Below are 19662 nucleotides of genomic sequence, written 5' to 3' on the forward strand. Positions count from 1 at the left end.
CAGCAAACCTTCTACCTTTGCTCTCCTATCCCTCTACCCTGTTTAATTTTCTCCACACACTTATTTCCATCTGACAGAATAGTGGTGTGCTGGAACTGACTCATTAGGGGTCACAAAAGCCTATTACATTTTCAGGAACTCTGCTGGCTGGTTGTTAAACATAGCCATTATTAAAAATTAAATCATACAAGCTTAATTAACCTTTTGCACTCGGATGTCGAGTGTGACTCGACATGGTTAGCATTAGAATAAAGGAATCGAGAAAAAAGCAAGCGAGTGCAAAGAGTTAATGATATTAAAAGCAAAGGTGAAAATGCTTAAACTCATCACTTTGTAGTTTTTTACTGCCTTTTACTATTATCTATGTTCTTGAGAGTCTTTACATCTGTAGAAATATCCTACCTAATAACAGACAAATATGCAAATTGACCGTACCTTCGCTATGCCCGCGATTGGCCAGGAGGCATGGGGGGGCGGGACTCGGGGTGGGGGTGGCTGATTGGGCCGGCGGGACGCTGAGCTCGCGTTGCCAGCGGCTCGAGCTCAGCGTCTGCGCCATGGCTGTGCTGCGGCACAGAAGGGGCCTCTGGGGCAGCGAGCTCACATCCCACTGCGGACCATCAATAGCGGGGGAGCTGGGTGCCTGTCCGCTCAGGCACCAGGCCTTTCAGAAGCCTCCGCCGCGCTGGAGGCTTCTGAAAGGCCTGGTGCACCAGCGGACAGACACCCAGCTCCCTCGTGATCAAAAGCGAAAGCGTGTAGGGGACCCTACACGTGCATGATTCAATCATGCACTGGGCCTCTAGTGTAATATATAATGGCACTCTCCATTTCTGTTCAAGTCTTCTTTCAGTGACATCACATTGGTAGCTTAAAATCAGTGGTGGAAGGCGTATTTACACCACAGGCATAGGTAACATAATAAATCAGGTTTGATTGTTTTGTTGATGTCTAGACCAGAAGTTTGCATGGGTCAAATCCAGCTCATCAACTACTTTTGTAAGTAAAGTTTTATTGCAACACAGCTATGCCCACTCATTTACATATTATCTATGGCTGCTTTCACATTACAATAGCAGAGCTAAGCAGTTGCAACTATATGGCCTTTATAGAAGAAATTTCCCGACTCCTGGTCTAGCCTTAAGAAAGTAATGGAAATGTTGATAATGCAGATTCAATATAAACATGTGTCCTGTCTATAGCTGTTACATAGAAATAGACACACACACCCCAAAATGAGAAAATATACTTCCAGTATTTGAAAACTATAATCCAGTACAGCAAATAAGTAGATCATGTCATTAATGATTGGGTAGAATTCCAACATCATTGTTCTTTCATTTTTTCACTTTTCATACTCCTAGTGTAAATGAAAATATCAACATTCGTGTTGGAACTACACTTGTTCATCCATTACAACCATAGGTTGATTATGGATAGAAGAGTTAAGCGTAAGTCAAGAAAAGTGTACTGTAAGAATCAACTGACTATATGGAATTTACAATAAAAAGTATTGTCAAATTTCATTATTGTAGATGTCTATCAGTAAAATTTATCTCACACACACACACACACACACACACACACACACACACACACACACACTTTGTTTTAGAGAGCCAATGATTGAACATTTACAGGTACACACGCTGTTTTGTTTGCCCTCTACTGAAATATCAGTTCCTTAAGGGTAGGAATTTTCTTTATTCCAGTACTTAAAACACCTGACATGTAGCCAGGGTACAATTAACACATGTGACATGAATGAATAGATGAGCATAGTTGGGAACCCCGGATTTCATGGGTAGACTGTCAGACCTTAGGTTTCCAGCTCCACCTTTATCCAACTGTATGACATTGAGTAAATTATTTAACCTCTTTGAACCTTGGCTTTTTCATTTAAAGAGGGGATAATTCTCTTACCTCACAGGAAGGTGGTAACAATATACACCTCTGCCTGTCACCTACCAGGTTTCTCTGCAGGTGAGAGTTTCTTCCTCACCCTCACCCCTGCCACACACACTCCCTGGAGACCCAGCCCTGTTGTCACACATTTCAGTGATGTCACAGCTCCCCTCCCTGGGAGATGCAGCACGACCATCCTAATGCCCAGCCTGGGTACTGGCTGAACTGAGAGGGGCAGGGCTCAGGCAGTACCTGGTACCAGTCCTGCTCCATCTGTCGTCTTTGAGGCATCACAGCCCCAGCATGAGTCCATCAGCAAAGAAGAGGCCCCAGAATAGTGTGGTTTTCAAGGTTGGACTAGGGACTGGATCTAGAAGGGTCCTTACAAAGAGTCCAACCACACCAGGGCAGGTGGAGGGAAAGGGAGTGCTGAGGGGTGAATTGAGGTCAGGAGTTAGAATGGTCTCCCTAGTTCTGCCCCCAAACAGAGGTGACAAAACTCTGAGTCTGGGGTTAGTCAAATCATGCTGAGCCAATGGAGAGGTATAATGGAGGCATTTAGGGATGGTGGTTTTTCCGTGTTAGCGTTCCCTCTCTCTCTCTCAGATGCAAGATGAGAAACCACATGACAAGATACAGCAGCCTATCAGCAAATTAACTGAGCGGAACCGACTTAGAATGGTAAGAGGCCCATTTTGGTCCCAGCAGAGAAGGGCCTGGGCACCCATGCAGTACTGCTCTGGTTGTCATAGTTAAGTGACCAGAACGAGTCGCCAGGCTGAGTTGAGCCAAAGTCTGGATGGGGAGTGAAACATCTGTTTTTCTGGTTTCTCAACTCTGGCAGGTGTTAAAAAACTTGTCACTCTTGAGGCTACTCAAGAATTCAAACCCTCGGATCCAAGAACTATATAGCCTGGCCAGAAGGTGTTGGAATTCACTGCTCAATGTTCCGAAGGTCCTCCTGATCTCCTCCAGGTGAGCTCAGTCCACCCACGGCCCCACATGGACCCAACAGCTATCTTTGCTAGGAACAGACATTGTGCTAAAGAATTTAGAAAAACCAATTTTCACAAAGGCTCTGGGAGGAAGGTATTTATGACCTCTATTTTACTAATAAAAAGCTGAGGATCAGATGAAGTGACTGTCCCAGTTATCTGACCTGGTAAGTGGCAGAGCTAGGATTTGACGCCATTCTTGTCTATTATCAGAGCTGTGATCATAACCATGGTCATAATCATGCAATTATGGGACTAACTACCACCTGGGTTACTGAGCACAATGGGCACCCCTCCTGCTCTCCCTCTCAGGTCAACACAACCCCAACATTCACCTGTAGACTAGACATCCTGCTGGGGCTGTTTCCTCATCAGATGCATCAGAATATTAAGAAATCTTACATTTTTTAGTCATCTGGTAAGTGCCAGGTACTATGCTAAGTACTTTACAAGCATTTTCCCATTTAGTTTATTCTTCACAACAGTTCTATAGGTAGACAAAATTATCCCACTGTTAAGGTGAGGAAACTAAGGTTCTGAGAGGTTACATTTCTTGCCTCAAATCACATAGATGGTAAGAGGCGGAAGCAAATTTGATCCCAGCTTGTGTCCCAAAAGCCTGTGCTCTCCAAGCCACTCTGCTGCTTCACTGCCTCCCAGTGTGCAGGCCTCACACATAGTGGGCACTCAACCAACACTGGCCATTATCATCATCAGCATTGTCATTATCTTGAGCCCAAGGCCTCGCCCCTCCTCACACACTCAGGACGGTGCTGCCACTTTGCAGGGGACCCGATCTATGACAGACACATCGCTGCCAGCATTTAATACCTCTGGATAGCTCCACATCTCTGGGCTCCTCTCTCTGTTGCCTTCCTAGATGCAGGTAATCAGGAAACACTGAGCCGGAGGGTCAGGGTCATCTAGTCCCATTGTTTTCCAACCCTTTTACAGCAGCAGAACCTCTTCAAAATCTGTCCCCAAGCCCCAATTGTGTTGTTGTGAGGGAAGGTCTCCTGCCTTTACCCGCCACTGGGGGCTACAGGAGGAATTCCTCAGAACCCTCGGGTTTCTTGGAACACAATCTGAAAACAAAACAACACATTGGACTAGTTCACCCCATCAAGTGAAATCCAGACAGGCAGAAGCCTAATCTAGTGGCTGACGCAGACCATCAATATTCCCAGGCGCCCTACCTATTAGTCCTCGCCTTTTGCCTTCCCAACCTCTCACATCCCTGCTGCCAATAGCTTCCACATCCCCTGCCCCCAGGTGGTAGAGAAGTTCCTTTCCAGGCACTCCCTAGCTTTCTTCATAGGCTCCCCTGAGCTGGCTGCACAGCAGCTGCCTCGGGGGCAGGCAAGAGGACCTAGCCTTGCTGAAACCGGTTTGGCTCAGTGGATAGAGCATCAGTCTGCGGACTGACTGAGGGGTCCCAGGTTCGATTCAGGTCAAGGGCATGTACATTGGTTGCGGGCATGTCCCCAGTGGGGGGTGTGCAGGAGGCAGCTGGTCGATGTTTCTCTCTCATCGATGTTTCTAGCTCTCTATCCCTCTCCCTTCTTCTCTGTAAAAAATCAATAAAATATCTTTTTTTTTAAAAAAAAAGAGGACCTGGCCTTAGTCCTGCTCTGCTGACTGCTGTTCCTCTCCTTGCCAGGAACAACACTGTGTGCACTAAAATGGGCCAGAATAATGAAGGACTCCAAGAGGCTAAGTGCTCCAAGAAGAAACTGAAGTCCAAGAACTTAGGGAAGCCTAAGGAGTTGAATTCCAAGGTGAGGGTGCCGGAGAAGAAAAAGGTCCAGCAGTCACGTGCAGCAGTACCAGAGGGAGAACAGGTGGAGCCTGAGGTCCCAAAGACATCGAGGGGTCATGGCCTGATCACTTGCCCTGGAGCCTGGGGGAGGCAACTACCCACTGGAGACCCTGGAGTCATCTTCCTGAAGACCCACCGAGGGGACATGGAGCAGCTGGAAGTAGCTGACCAGTGGAACTGGTTTGAGGGGCTGCCCAGGCGAATCCACCTTCCAGGACCCCGGGTGATGTGCAGACCATCCACCATGCGCTTAGTCAAGCGCTGCTGCACCCGCTTCTGCTCTGCATCACTTGAGCTGCCGATGTGCCATCCATACAGGGTGTGATGACGTCACTGCCAGGCCAGGGTGAGATGCAGGCCTCAAGCCATGCCCAGAACTGGGCCCCAGAAACAGAGGCCTCAGAATACAGTCTTAGGGGCTGTTGCTGGCAGTGCTGGGAGGCCCCACCTTTATGATTAGAAAGGGAAGCTCAGAGAGGGGCAAACCATTGACCAAGACCACACACCAGCCTAGTGGCTAGGCTGGAGCCTCTCAGGATCCAAGGGAAGGAGAGGCACATCCTGGGAGAGTGAGTTCTAGGGAAGGAGAGGCACATCCTGGGAGTGTGAGTTCTGAGGTAGGCCTTCCCACTGCCTGGAGGCCTCAGGAGGGGCCACAACTGCTATGACTGGGAATCTCACAGAAGTCTGAGTAAGCACTTTAGGAATTCCTAAATGTGGGGGAAGGTGATGTGGTCAAGTAGGGCTCTGCCACACTCAGACCAAATGAACTCTCCATTTGTTTTATTAATTCATGTTTCAAAAAAGATGTTCTCTGAAAAAGTTCCTTAGCATGAAAAAGAAAAGACTCCAGCCCCTCCAAGAGAGAATCAGGTCCCAAGAAAGGAAGGGGGTGATGGGCTTGGGAGTCCAGTGGAAAGGGAAGCTTTCCCTTCACAAAACCCACATCTCCAACCTGCCAAACGTTGCAGTGTCCAGTCCCTAAGCCCTCTCGCTGGACAGCAGCGCCTCCTAGAGGCCTTCTTAGCTCCTAACACCGACATCTCGCTTGCAGGTAGTGTAGACGGCGGATGGGAGCCAGATTGTGAGCAGAGGATGGAAATCGTACAATCATCTGAATGGGAGGGTTGGACGGGAAAATTCGAGAGTATACAAATAAAATTTCCCATATGGCACTGAAGACTACTTCGCTGGCCCTGCCTGTTTGCCTGGGGCTGGAAAGGCTGGAGGAAAGAGGCCCTCCGCAGAGGTGGGGGGAGAGTGTGTATCACTCTCAGGCTGCTTCCACCCCCTGCCCAGGCCCCTAAAGTCAGTCTAGAGCCAGGAACAAAGCAGCCAGAGAGCTGCACCCCTCCCCACCTCACCGAACTGTGGCAGTACTCTATGAAGTCATAGAAAGGGAAAATTTCCTGGGTGCTTTCGGGTGTCCCCTGGGTGCGATGCCTCACAATGGCCCTGCAAGCCCAGGAGAGAAGGAGACCACGGTGCTGAGAAGGCAAGTACTTGCCCAGGCTCACACCGCTAGGAGAGGTGGAGCAAGATTTCTGATCTCAGTGTCCTAGCTGCTCCCATTCCCTTTTCAGAAGAAAGGAAACAGCCGTCACGCACATGCTTGCGCCCTGATTATCACAGCGCTGGTGTCAATAAATGGGTGTCACTGGGCCTCACCTGAGTCACAGATCACGGAAAAGCACTGAGTCAGGCGGGAACCTGGCACTGTGTTCCTACTGCTCCCATATGACCTGGCACCATATATCATCCAACCCCAAGCCCTGGTCCATCCATCCAGTGGGAGTCACCCTCTGTCAGTAGAAGCTATAGGGCCCTAAACATGCAGTTGGGAAGAGGAAAGCCCAGGCTTTCTCTAAGACTACAATCCTCCCTATTCCTTCCCCTAGAGCAGTGATGGGCAACCTTTTGAGCTTGGTGTGTCAAACTTCGCCAAAAAACTGAGCATAACTCGGGTAGTGTGTCACTTTGAGGAAAAAACATTATTTCGCAAATGTTTCATCCTCAGGAGCAGCAAATGTTTCATCCTCGGCATGCGGCCGCCCCAGCGGCCGCGTGTCATCAGAAATGGCTATGCATGTCAGTGCTGACATGCGTGTCATAGGTTTGCCATCACTGCCCTAGAGGCAGGATGCGCTGAACAGATGCCTCAAGGAAAGCAGCAGAGCCATCCCTGACCCACTCCCCACCCCACCCTCAGGAGCCAGGACAGTTATGGAGAGGGCTCCCCAGATTGGGAGAGAGGGGAAAGGATGAGGGGGGCTCCCCTTGAACCCTCCCACTCGCAATCCTTCACCCCACTGGTATTCAGCACCATGACTGAGCAACCAGCCGGAAATGGAACGCATTTCCCTGGGGCAGTGGGACAGCCTGGGCACCCTGCACTGGCTGCTCTGCTCGGCTCTGCAGGCTCTGCCTGGGTAAGGCGGCAGGCTGTCTTCCTGCCACAGCGCTCCCCTATCTACCATGCATCCCCCACTCCCTACCTAACCCCCACAACTTCTGTGCAAGCACTCCCCAGTAACCTCAGTTGGAGTTGTCTTCCCACTCAGCTTGCAATCCAGCCTAATTCCTGAGTCTCCATTTTGGTTCCCTTGCTGGACGTCATCAATCTTCGAAAATAACCTTCTTCTCCATCTTTCCTCCCGAACACTTTCCATTCATTCATGCCACCGTCTGTGAACTTCTGTCTTGCGTTCTCAGCAGGCCACTGGTCAGGACAGTGTGCTCCCAACCAAAAACAGGGGGAGGGCAAGGACGGGACCTGCACTATCCTTTGTGGTAGCCTAACCAGGGAACCCCAACTGGGGGCCCGAAAAGATTGGCAGCTTTGGCTTTGCCCCAAGGGAGCCAGAGCTGCCCACAGGGAATGCCATGAAGTAGACAGGAGCCTGTGTGCCCAGGCTGGGCTCTAATGTGCCCAGGGCACCCGGAGGAACAAGGATGCAGGCCTTCTGTGTGACTCCTAGCAGGTGCACCTTTTCCAGCCTTATCCCCACCTGCACTAGCACGTGGTCCTCAGGCAACCTGCCCTGCCACAATCCCACAATTGGGGGTCGCCCCACTACACCATCCCTTTGTTTAACCACTTCAATCTGAGGCTTCTCTTCTGGGCTCAGATCCTGATTTGGAATCAGAAGCCACCCCAGAAATGGCTCCCTAACAGTTAATAGACAAGGAGGGGGATTAAAGTGTTTGGGTGACTTTTAACAAGTCACATGACCTCTCTGAGGCTATTTCATCTGTCTATTAAATAGGAATACTAATATCCATTCCAGAGGGCTTTGAGCAAATCAGGCTTGATGCAGTCAAGGCCAGCTTGTGGGGTATTGAACAAATGTTTGGCCTTTTTTCCATGCCTTCTCCCTGGCCTTGCACCATAATAAAGCCCCAAGGCCAGTACTGGCCCTGTTTCTCATTTAATGAGCAGCTGCCGCACTGCCCACTAAAGGAAACCAGTAGCTTGTTAAAAAGCCAATCCTACGTTCACATTCACAACCTTTTGCTAAGGTGGCATCTAGATTCCCGAGACCTCCCTCTCCCTAGCTGAACCATGTACCACTCAAACATAACTGGAACATGAAAATATGAAGCTTTGGAAGCAGACAGGCCTAGCTGTTACTCTCAATTTACTCCTTATCTTCAATTTGTCTGCAAAATGAGGAAAATAACGGTGCCTCTCTCTCTCATTAAGTGAGAGTACATGTGTCACTGCAGTGCACGGCACACAGGAGCTCAATACTTGCTGGCTCAGAAGAAAGGTGTGTTCTCTGTACAACTGGGGGCAGGGAGGGACAAAACTTATAACAGACTTATGGACCACTTCCTATAAGTGCCAGGCCCAGTGCTGAGTGTTTTACACGAGACTCAGTGAATCCTCACAACCACCAGGGAAGTACTATTATTATCCTCGGCTGACAAATGAAGAAACCAAGGTAGGGAAAGGTTAAGTAGCTTATCCACAGTCTCACAGCTAATAATGGGGCTCCAGGACTTAACTCTGCAATGCATTACAGCTCTCTAAAGTCTTCCACTAGACCCCTAGAATTTTGACTTGCTCAGGGCAGGAACTGAAACCCTCATCTCCATCTACCCCCTCATCTCAATGCTGTTTGCACCACCCTTCACTAATTTCCTACAGAAAACCTCAAGCACCACAGTGGCTTTTAAGTCCCTCTCCACAGAGAAGCCGCTCTTGTGCCTTGAATCTGCCCTCCCCCACCCCCCAGTTCCTAAGGCTCTGTGGTCGTTGGGCAGGAGTTCCTCACTGCACACTGACTGCCTTCTGTGATGCCAGAAGGAAGCTGCCTGACCTGAGTCACTGAGGAAAGTCTACGGTCTAAGAAACTGCTTCCAGGGCGCCTATTGGAGCTGAGCACTCCAGAGGACTCATGGGGACCAGGAGCTTCCCACCCACCCCTGCTGCCTACTGACTGCCACCTGGCCCATTTGGCTCTGATCTGGACAGGTGCCTAGAACTAAAAGTTAGAGGCACCCTCGGAGGCACCATCTCTTCCTCCTTTCCCATCCTCGTGGGTTATAAACTATTCTGACCACCTGCTACTCATTAGTCTCCACTTCTTTCCAAATGACCCGAGTTTAGGTAGTGCAGTGGTTGGCAAACTCATTAGTCAACAGAGCCAAATATCAACAGTACAACGATTGACATTTCTTTTGAGAGCCAAATTTTTTAAACTTCTTCCAACGCCACTTCTTCAAAATAGACTCGCCCAGGCCGTGGTATTTTGTGGAAGAGCCACACTCAAGGGGCCAAAGAGCCGCATGTGGCTCGCGAGCCGCAGTTTGCCGACCACGGAGGTAGTGGGTAGGATAAAAGGAGGTCCAGATTTCAGACCCTAGAAAGTCAAGAGATACACCAACTCAGTGGTGGGGTGGATACAACTTTCCTTTATCCTTGGAAAGAAAAACATTTCCTACATTCTCTGTTTACTTGGAAATCTGTGGCCATATTTAATGTATATGTTTTTCTTTTTTTTTAAATGTATATCAGTTTTTCTTAGAAAGCTAGTAATGTTTACAAAGCACTATACATTCTTAGTATTTAAAATAGTACAATAGCCGAAGCCGGTTTGGCTCAGTGGATAGAGCATCGGCCTGCGGACTGAGGGGTCCCGGGTTCGATTCCGGTCAAGGGCATGTACCTTGGTTGCGGGCACATCCCCAGTGGGGGGTGTGCAGGAGGCAGCTGATTGATGTTTCTAACTCTATCCCTCTCTGTAAAAAATCAATAAAATATATTAAAAAATAATAATAAAAAATAAAACAGTACAATAGGGCCCGGCTGGTGTGGCTCAGTGGTTGAGTGTCAACCTATGAACCAGGAGGTCATAGTTTGATTCCAGGTCAGGGCACATGCCTGGGTTTCGGGCTCGATCCCCACTGTGGGGTGTGTAGGAGGCAGCCTATCAATTTCTATCTCTCTCTCCTCCCTTCCTCTCTGAAATCAATAAAAATATATTTAAAAACAAAACAGAAAACAGTACAGTAGGGTGTGGAGGTATGATTATAAGGTGATAGATTATTTAACCAATAAGAATTTATACAGCCTTTAACTATTAAAGTCTTCAGAATGAGTTTATTAATGTCACTACTGGAGCCCAAATCCTGGCTCTGCCAGCTCCTGACCTGTAACCTTTGGCAAATTCCTTACAGTTTCCTTATCTGTAAAATACAGAAGATATTTTATATTTCAGGAAGTTGTTGTGAAGACTAAATGAGCGGGAAGATGTAAAACACTTAGCCCACTGTTGTACATCTATGAAGCACTCAATAGACGTTTTTTATTACTAAAATGACATCACTGCCATTGCCCAATTCTCTCTGGAAAAATAAATCTCATTGAGGTCACATATCTTATCCAAAAATCAAATTAACACTCAAGGGGCAGAGATTTCCCATCACAGGAAATAGGCAGATCGGCACAAGCTCTCGAAGGAAACCCCCCAGAAGTGTGCCATCACAGCTGAAGAGACCAGCACAGGTGACCAGAGGAGATGGCAGCCACATGAATGTGCGATGCCTTTCCTAACGTTAGTCACTTGCCTTTAGAGTCTGTGGTGTCTGGAAGGAAACCCACCAACCTAGGGAAGTCATCTCAGCTGGCCTTGCCTCCTGGACCTTGTAGCCAGGATTTGAATACTATTACCAGGTTGCCTCCTTCCAGCTTAGCCAGAGCACCCTGAGTTAGGGAGGTGCTCACTCTTGCACTTTCCCAGCCTCTGCCCAGGCACATTCTCTCTTAAACCTTCATCTTGTCTGCCTCAATGCCCTCCTCTGGGGGCTGGGCCAGGAAGCTAGAAAGGCTTCCTGGGGATGCAAAACTCACCGGTGTAGCCCTAACACTAAAATCTGAAAACTGACAGCTCTCTTGGGCAGACTTCAGAGGATCCAAAGAGGAACACCAATGGTTTCAATGCAGAAGTGGGTCTAGACCAGTGTGTTCCACTGGACATGTTCAGAAATCACCAGCAAATGAGAAAGGAGTCCTGGGAGTCATGGCAGTTCACCCAAGGTGTAGCAGAGGAGCCTGCAGGTGGAGGGGGTGGGACATAGGAGTTCCCTGCACTTAGTATTTTAACCAAATGGAGGAACAATCTGGGTCCAGCAAAGGAGAAGGTGAACTGATCATTCTTTCCATATAGCTCCCTTGCCCGGCTACGCTGCTCTCTGACAGTCCCAACCATGGCATTACCAAGTAAGTACAGGCAGAACCGTGGGGAAAAGCTGTATTACGTACATAGGAAGGACAGCTGCAGCCCCTCACAGAGGACACTCCACTCCCAAGAAAAATCTTAACAGCAAATTCCTATCTCCCTCAGCCCTGTCAGTACAGGTCAAGCTGGAAGGTTGGGCTTCCTATCTCTGGGCACCCATCATACCCCTCTCACTGAAGAATTCCAAATAAGTCAGGAGGGTTAGGTTGAGAGTGATGCTGGGACTCTTCTCTAGGTCCTAAGGCCTGCTATGTTGAAAGCTGGCAGCAGGGGGGTACCCAGTAGAGAAAACGGAAAGTTAGTCATGGGTTCATGGGTGCACACACACGTGCACAGCAGAACACAGGTTGTGCATTTTCCTTGTGCTTGATTGCCTCCATCTGCTGTCCTCTCCCTGATAGCAGCCTAATACTTTGAACCTACATCTTTTTCTGGGGTTATGAATCCAGACATCAAGCGTTTCTCCAAATAAAACAGCTGCAACACATGACAAAGATAACACTGTCCCAAGGAGACAAGACAGATGACTAGAGGAGTGGTATGCTCCAATCAGATATCCTTGATTTTTTTTTTTTTTAAATAACAGGCTGGTGACAGGTTTGATGGCTCAAGAGTGACATGGTTCCAATTCTGTTATTACCCTGAAAGAGGTCCCCTTGCTGACCTCCCAGATCCCAAGTTCAGATCCCTTTGCTGACCTCCCAGATACCAAGGCTTCAGCAGACGGAGGCCAATCTTGCAGCTGTGATCCTGGCTGCTACCTGCCTTCTTGACAGGGCCTCACTATCTCTCCCACACCAACAGACTTCACATTTCCAGGGTTCCTCTCAGACCTGGGCTGGACCTCATCTGGAGGGTCTGAGCAGCCCAATGTGTTGGGGGCCAACTGCCCAGCAGGGTGTCCAAAGGACCCATTTCTAGACATTGGATTTAGGGGCTGAGTTGAGGGGGATCTCCTTGAGCTCCGTCCGCATGCACAGGTACTCCCCGATGACAGCCATGAGTGCAATGCACACGGCTTGGACCAGCCACCAGGTCAGCGCCGAGGGGAAACGGGAGCTGTAGAACCAGCAGCCCAGGAGGTGAAAGAAATGGACAGTGACAGTGAAATCCAGACACTGCTTCCCTCGCCGGATGAAGTACAGCAAGCCCAGGGCACTGTGGGGAGAGGACAGCAGTGAGTTGTCACTGGGTTGTCCTGGCCTTAGGTTATTTAGGGAGTGGGGACAATTAGGATGACAGCATAGAGATCAGAAGCAAGCGAGGTAAGTGTGAAGCAAGGATTACATTATTAAATGCTAGAGGAACCTGGCAGGTAATGCTGAGAGTGAGTCAGGCTGGGTAGAAGAACAGCAAAAGACGAGGTTGATGATAAATGGCAACTGTCACTCAGGGGAATCGCAGGAATTGGTGAGCACTGTAATACCCTGAAGCATACACATTCCATCTAAAGTGGGAACAAGCGCTACTCACAGCATGGGTAAATCAGCATCAATCCTCTCATTTTTCAAGAGAAGCCAGAAATCTGGATTTTTTAAATATATCCTTTTAACTAAGTGGGAAAATGTTCTAAACACCATGCATGTACTGACAACTGTGTAAGCCAAACAACATATCTGGAAGCCAAATTGGAGTCAACCCACCAGTTTCCAACCCCCAGTGTAAGATCAAGAGTAGTAATGTGCAAGGTACTGTTCTAAGTACTTCCATGAATTAGCTCATTTAATCCTTATAACTATTAAATGAGTAATATTATTAGCCCAATTTTACTAATGACAAAACTGAGGCTTAGACAGATTAACTTGTCTATAGTCACTAGACTAGTGGGAAAGCTGAGGTTCAATGCCAAGTGAGTCTGCTTCCAGAGCCTGAGATCTTAATCACTATGTTAACCTGCCTCTCAAGAGAAAGGCAGTGGTCACGAGTGACATTAGCCCTTACCAGTGAAACCCCTCAGTGTACAGATGAGGAGCCCGAGGCCCAGAGAGGAGGGAAGTAACATGGTCAGTGTCACAGGGACCAAGAATAGAACCCAGTTCTCCTGACTCCCAATCTGCTCCTTTCCTCACCTCATTCCACATCAAGGAAGTGATCTGAGACAGAAGGTGTCCCACAGGCAGCATGCACAGAGTGACATAGAACTTTCCGGCTAAGTCCACACAGCGATGAAAGGAACCCTGTGATGGAGCCAGTCCCAGAATTGGCCTCTGCCACCCACTCTAGTCCACTCCCCAGGAACAAATGCCAACCTGTCTCATGTCCAAATGTAGGAAGTTAGTTCCAGTGCTAAGACCCCAAAAGCTGGACAGCAAAACTGGTGATACTCACCAGGTGAGGGCGTTGAGGATGAAGGACATCATGGAGAGCCGGCCTGAAGGGGTGGAAAAACCCAGGATCTGAGGGGGAATCACAAATGGAAACATGCTAAAGAAGTGACGTGAGAGCCCCAGGCTCCAGTACCTCATCCTAAGGAACTCACCCCAGAGCACAGATGACAATATGCCCCTTAATCTGTATGGCAGCCTATTTCCACAAGGTGCTCTCACAAACATCCATCATAGCATTTCATTTGGACCCTCACAGCAGCCAGGAAGGTGTTATTAACTCTCATCTTACAAAGGAGGAATAAAAGCTCAGAGAAATAACTTGCCTAAAGTGATATAGTAGGTAAACAGCCAAGAGCAAGGTCTAGAACAGGGTTCAGCAAACTATGGCCCCAGGGCCAGGCACCTCTTTTGGTAAATAGTTTTATTGAAACACAGCCACACTTACTCACTTAGTATTGTCTAAGGCAGCTTTTGAGCGACAATGGCAGAGTTGGGAAGTTGTGACTTAAAATCTTTACTAGCTCATCCTTTAAAAAAAGGTTTGCCCACCCCTGGTCTAGAATTCAGGTTGTGTGTGCATGAGATGGCTCTTCAACAAAGCCTCGGATTCCCACATGCCCTGCCCAGGAGCACAGAGGCTCCTAAGAGGGGACTACTTAGGCACCTGTGGGGGTGTAACCTCCACCACTCTTGGTGAAATACTACTGATGACCAAACACCTGCACAACCCTTTCAGCCTACAAAGGCCTTTGAAATCCATAATCTCATATTATCCACACAACAACCTCACAAAGCTATTATTTTTGTTGTTGTTATTCTTACCTCTTTTTGAATAAAACTTACTCAAGGGCTACCCAGAGAATAAGCAACAGGAGCAGGAAATCCGTCCCAGATCTCAGGGCTCCAAGAACAGGGCTCATTACGATACACCACAGCTGCCTCTCAGGTGCAAATACCTTCTAGGCCCCCATTACACGTCATAAAGTACTTCCATATTCCTAGGCCCCTTTGGGCCTCATAATATTTTGCTGAGGATTATTCTGTCTGGTTTCCAGAAAAGGAAACAGGCTCAGAAAGGTGAAAAAACTTGCCCAAAGTCCCAGAGTTGGTATGTTTGGGCCGAGATTGAATACCTAGCTTTTTTGAATAAAAAATGCAGGCTCTTTGTACTGCAGTCCAAGGCCTCTCTGCTACTGGTCTCATCACTTTGCGAACAGAAAAACTGAGGTTCAGAAATATGATGATACTTGCCCCAGGTCACACAGTTAGTAAGTGGAACTTAAACGGAGGCCTGACTTCAAAGTCCAGGCAGTTTCCATTACATCTCCTGGAATACTGTTACCCGTCCCCCCCTCCCCAGTTTGGCATCTGAGAATTTTGGGGCTCAGAGAAGTGAAGTCAAGAGTGTCAGAAAGGAGGTGTATCCGGTTGCCTAGGACGCTGGCCTGTTTGTTATAACACCCAGCCCCTTTCCTTTGTACTAAATCAGCCCTCTGTTATCAGCCATTCGCCATTCCATTTTACAGATGGGGCAGCAAAGGCTCAGTAAGGTGAGACCTTGCCCAGGGCCTCAAAGCTGGAAGGTGGCCCAGCCAGGTCTACAGCCCAGGAGTGTCGGACCCCAAAGCTCTCACTCCGTGAGGCCGAGGCACCACCGCGCTGGTCTGAGGACCCTACCTCGGCGTCGAACATCTGGTCCAGCGAGGGGCTGCCGCGCAACAGCCAGTCCACCAGCGCCAGCCACAGGCCCAGGGAGCCGTAATAGACGTTCTGCATGAGGACGATCTGCGACAGGATCAGCACCGGGTCCCACACGTAGCTGCGGAACTGGCCTGCCATGCCTGCCCGCAGGGGTCGGCCTCCGCCGGGGGTCTGAGTCAGAGCGGCCTCGCCATGGGCTCCAGGACGCCCCGGCACCTGCCAGGACACACGCCGAGCCTCAGCCAGCCGGCCGTTACCATGGCAACACCACCCAGCCCGGGAGGAGGGGCTGGGACGGAGGAGGCGAGCCCATTCCGGGAGTGTGGGGGGGGGGGGACGGACAGACCCATTCCCAGAGTGAGGGGAAACCCTGCCCGTCCGGCTGCCGGGGCCCCACCCCGTACTCAAGCTCCCTCGGGGTTCACTCACCGGTGACCGACTCGAGGATCCAAAGGTCCGAGCGCGGCCCAGCCTGCCTCACCGGCCGACCCCCGAAACAGTCCTGACAGACAGGACCATGGAGGAGAGGCCCTACCAGCCTAGAGAGGCAAAACTCCTGCGACCCGAGCTGCTGCGGCGGCTGCGTGGGAAGGAAGCGTTTCCGGGGACAGCGGCGGAGGGGCGGGACTGCGGCTGCGCAGGCGCGGTGGGCGCAGGCCTCGGCTGAGCAGGGCAGCGAGGGTGTGCGCATGCGTCAAGTGAAGCGTGCCGGCGGTCGGAAGTGAGGCAGGAGAATCGTAGAGCTTGCGTGCCCTCTAGAGGGGAATTTTGAAGAAAAAAGAGAGCAACTAGGGGAGAAGGAAGAGGGGTAGTCAAGGGCGAGGAAATGTTGACTCTCTTTAGCAAAGATTTCCAGTATTTTCTTTCCCTTAAAGTCTGGGATGTTTGTAATGAATCTACGAGCTCTCCCACCGACGGTTTTGCCATTGTTCGCGTTCCACAGATGATTGACCTGAGGGTCAGTGAAGGAAAGCAACATGCCGCTGTCTGTGTCAAAGACGTGAGTGAGTGGCCCTCGGGATTCGAATTCAGGTGTTGCCAACACCACAGCGTTGATTTTATACCTACTTGGTGAAGTATGGTAGCAACCATACTTAGGTAAAAACTGCTGTTTGAATTTTAACCCTGCTCTTCTGGCTTCTGCACGCACTTACTTGCTTAAACAATAGGGTAGTGACCTCAGCTTCCAGACTGAGACCTGGAAACGCACAAAGGTAATTTTCCTGTGCCTGTGGACCAGGACTACAGGAGATTGATTCCCACTGACTCAGTAGCTCCCGGAGGAGAAACTGTAGATAACCTTTAGAGATTAGTAATTGCTCAGTTCTGCTTCTGTACTATTGCTTTCGCAAGATAGGGCCACATTCCAATGTCCAGCAGGATGTGGCTGGGAACCCCCCTGTGGGCTGTTCCCAGCATTTAGAATTTAGAACAAAGGAAAAATTTTGTGGTTTAGGCCTTTAAAAGGACTGCCTACACCTGGAACGGTGTGGTCGTGAGAGTGGCCACCTGCGTGTGGTGCTCTCGCGGCCGTCCTGGCCAGTTCAATAAATCCTTGCCTGCTTTTTTTTTTAATCAATTAGCAGCCTCTGGTGGTCTTATTTTTGACTCCAGGGTTCGACCCCACAACACTTGGTTCCAGTTAGGTTTGGACTCATACTACAAGAGAGTCCCTGCCCTCAGACAAAGCTTAATTAGAAGGCAGAGTAGTGGGTGTTTTATCTTGTCCATATATATATTTATAATGAGAAAACACACAAAAAAACAACAGGTTCAGAAGTCCTGAAGGTCCTGGGAGCAGTTCCTGACTGCTTGCCGCCATGGCTGTTTTCTCTCAGGCTTCTCTTCTGAGCCCAAATAGTGTGGACAGTCAGTAAATATTTGCTGAATGAGTCAAGAACAGAGAAAGGGCAACAGCAAACTGATGAGTCACTTTATTCCTGCACCAGCAGAACAAAACACCTCAACTTCATTGATAATAGCCCCTCCCCCATGAAAAGAAGGGCAGTAACTGGTTCCAGGAAGGCACCCTGAGTTTCCGAACCAGCGGTAGGAGCTGCATGACTAGCAAGCCACTTCCTTCTTGAACCTTAGCTTCCCTGTTTATGGAATGGGGAGTTAGACATTAATGTTTTCCAACACTTAATCTACCCTCTGCTAATTATTTTCCCATTTAAGAAAAGTACCAAAGACCCATGTAACTACCAATCAGAACTTCTGAACAGCATGTGATAACCATGTTATCACCTTGGGTGATACAAGTCCAGACAAAAGTAAAGAAACTTGAGACTTTATCAAGAGAAAGTATGTGATTTCCCTTTATCATTTGGAACTACTGTAAACAGTTCACTTAGACTCCAGTTTGGAAGTTATGAAGGCCCAGAGATTTCTGAGGGACTTTCCAGCTCAACCAACCTCTTAGGTGCCTCAATTGGGTTCAATAAAAATACAGGGGTGGGTGCACCTGGCGCTGCGCTCACCCTCTCTATCGCCACCTGCTGCTCACCCCGTTGGCTGGCAAAGCACACATGCTTAGTGCTGAGAGGGCAGAAAGCCGAGATGTCATCTTCAAGCAGTTCCATTTCAAAACCTTCAACAGGGCTTTTGGCTTCATCACAAGAGTGGCCCTGCAGGCTGAGAAACTGGACCACCATCCTGAATGGTTTAATGTGTACAACAAGGTCCACATCACCCTCAACACCCATGAGTGTGCAGGCTTGTCAGAACGGGACATAAACCTGGCCAGCTTCATTGAACAAGGAGCAGTGCCCATGACCTAGACACTGCTTTTCCTCTTCAGGGAAAGGGGTGACTGAACTGGAAATCCAGAGAGAGAGAACAGAGGAGCCCCAATATGTTGCTACAGTCAAAATTGCCAAGTCCGTCCGGCTGCCTCCATCTGGGGGTGAGTCTTTGCTGTGGAAAGAGATGCCAGCATCACTTACACCATGCTCTTCATCCTTGAGCTCTATTAAACGTACACTAATTTGAATAAGATCTTCCCATCCTTTATAGCTTCCCAGCAACTGTAATGGTCTGCTTTCCAGGCTATATCTTGCTCCCTTTCTAATTCATTTCCCAAGAAGCTGTGTCTAAGATAGACAGAACCATCTTAGAAACCAGGATCCTCATGCCACCCCCTCCTATGCGATAGAAACATGTATGCTTTTATGCGTCAAGTAAAACTGTCTCACTGGAAATTCAGGGGTGGGGCAAAAGTAGGTTAATAAGAGTAATAAATAAAACAATAAAGAATAAATGTGTTTAGTGTACTCACAACTGTAAACCCACTTTTGCACACCCTGCATATAGTCAAATCCTTCTGGCCCCTAATTACAGGATCTAGTGTTTCTGAGAAAACATCTTTTTAAGTACCTACATGATCTTGTTTCATCCTCACAATCCAAGAAGATAGATATTATCCTACTTTAGAAAAGTGAAAACTGAGGCTCAGAGAGGGGGTGACTCTACCTAGGTCAGAAGCTCATAGGAAGCGGAGTTAGGGTTCAAACCCATGACATCTGACTCCAAACACCAAGATACGTTTCCAGAAGAAGAGAAAGAGAGAGAGAGAGAGAGAGAGAGAGAGAGAGAGAGAGAGAGAGAGAGAAAGGAAGGAAGGAAGGAAGGAAGGAAGGAAGGAAGGAAGGAAGGAAGGAAGGAAGGAAAGGAAAGGAAAGGAAAGGAAAGGAGAAAGGAAAGGAGAAAGGAAAGGAGAAAGGAAAGGAGAGAAGAGAAAGCTAACTGACATGAGTGGTGGAGTAGTGAGAAGTGGAAAAGGACCAGTGAAGCCCTCAGCTCCAGTATCTCTGGGTAAGGGAGTAAGGGTGATGGGAGGAGAGGCTCAGGAAAAGTGCTTGAGAGGTTTAACTTAGTTCCTGAAAGCAGCAGCTTCTTCCTGCCAGGTGCTGGAACGTGTGGCTCTTCCTGAGGTGTGTCGCCTGACGTCACAGCTGGACCCTGTCCACCCCCTCTCCTCCCACAGAAGGAAGGCTCTCCCTGCCCATTCTTCTGAAATGGAAAATGCCCAAAGCTGAGGCAGGCTGGATAGCTGGTGCTGGTATCCGTAGAGCCTGGAATTTTGTTTCTGGGAAACCCCCAAGGGCCAGCCCCCTGCAGTTTCCTTTTCCGTGAAGGATGCCAGCTCTGGGATTCTCACCATTCCTGGCCCT

At 48.9% G+C, this 19662-nt stretch overlaps 3 protein-coding genes across 4 annotated transcripts in view; 2 read left to right on the forward strand and 1 right to left on the reverse strand.

Annotated features, from left to right (window-relative positions):
- SYS1 (SYS1 golgi trafficking protein) overlaps positions 1–16090 on the reverse strand; it is a 27339-nt gene extending 11249 nt beyond the window's left edge. The window contains exons 1-4 of one of the 2 annotated variants that reach the window (XM_079785074.1): positions 15920–16090; positions 15467–15706; positions 13791–13858; positions 10508–12620 (exon numbers count right to left, since the gene is read on the reverse strand). In XM_079785074.1, coding sequence (XP_079641200.1) covers positions 12380–12620; positions 13791–13858; positions 15467–15628 — 471 coding nt within the window. In that variant the 5' untranslated portion in view covers positions 15629–15706; positions 15920–16090 and the 3' untranslated portion in view covers positions 10508–12379. Of the gene's footprint in view, positions 1–10507; positions 12621–13790; positions 13859–15466; positions 15707–15919 lie in introns of those variants that run through there. The other variant, XM_079785075.1, reaches the window with a different exon arrangement.
- Positions 1625–7242, forward strand: TP53TG5 (TP53 target 5). The gene is made up of 3 exons (XM_079784682.1): positions 1625–2586; positions 2750–2880; positions 4510–7242. Exons 1-3 carry the CDS (start codon positions 2512–2514, stop codon positions 5042–5044), a joined length of 741 nt encoding a protein of 246 aa, XP_079640808.1. The 5' UTR covers positions 1625–2511; the 3' UTR covers positions 5045–7242.
- A 1928-nt stretch (positions 16091–18018) lies between the features above and the next one.
- LOC307106757 (pterin-4-alpha-carbinolamine dehydratase-like) lies at positions 18019–18270 on the forward strand (the record flags this gene model as incomplete). Its single annotated transcript, XM_079783436.1, has 1 exon — positions 18019–18270. The coding sequence occupies one exon, from the start codon at positions 18019–18021 to the stop codon at positions 18268–18270; it is 252 nt and encodes an 83-aa protein (XP_079639562.1).
- Between the last annotated feature and the right edge of the window lie 1392 nt (positions 18271–19662).

This window comes from Cnephaeus nilssonii (assembly GCF_951640355.1).
Source record: "Cnephaeus nilssonii genome assembly, chromosome: 11".
NCBI classification, from domain to species: Eukaryota; Metazoa; Chordata; class Mammalia; order Chiroptera; family Vespertilionidae; genus Cnephaeus; species Cnephaeus nilssonii.

Bases quoted from the DNA above. Each gene is read 5' to 3' on its own strand.
- TP53TG5 (XM_079784682.1), top strand. From the start codon at position 2,512: ATGCAAGATGAGAAACCACATGACAAGATACAGCAGCCTATCAGCAAA. The intron at 2,587-2,749 runs GTAAGAGGCCCA...CAACTCTGGCAG, and splicing joins AGCGGAACCGACTTAGAATG to GTGTTAAAAAACTTGTCACT. The intron at 2,881-4,509 runs GTGAGCTCAGTC...TTAAAAAAAAAG, and splicing joins GTCCTCCTGATCTCCTCCAG to AGGACCTGGCCTTAGTCCTG.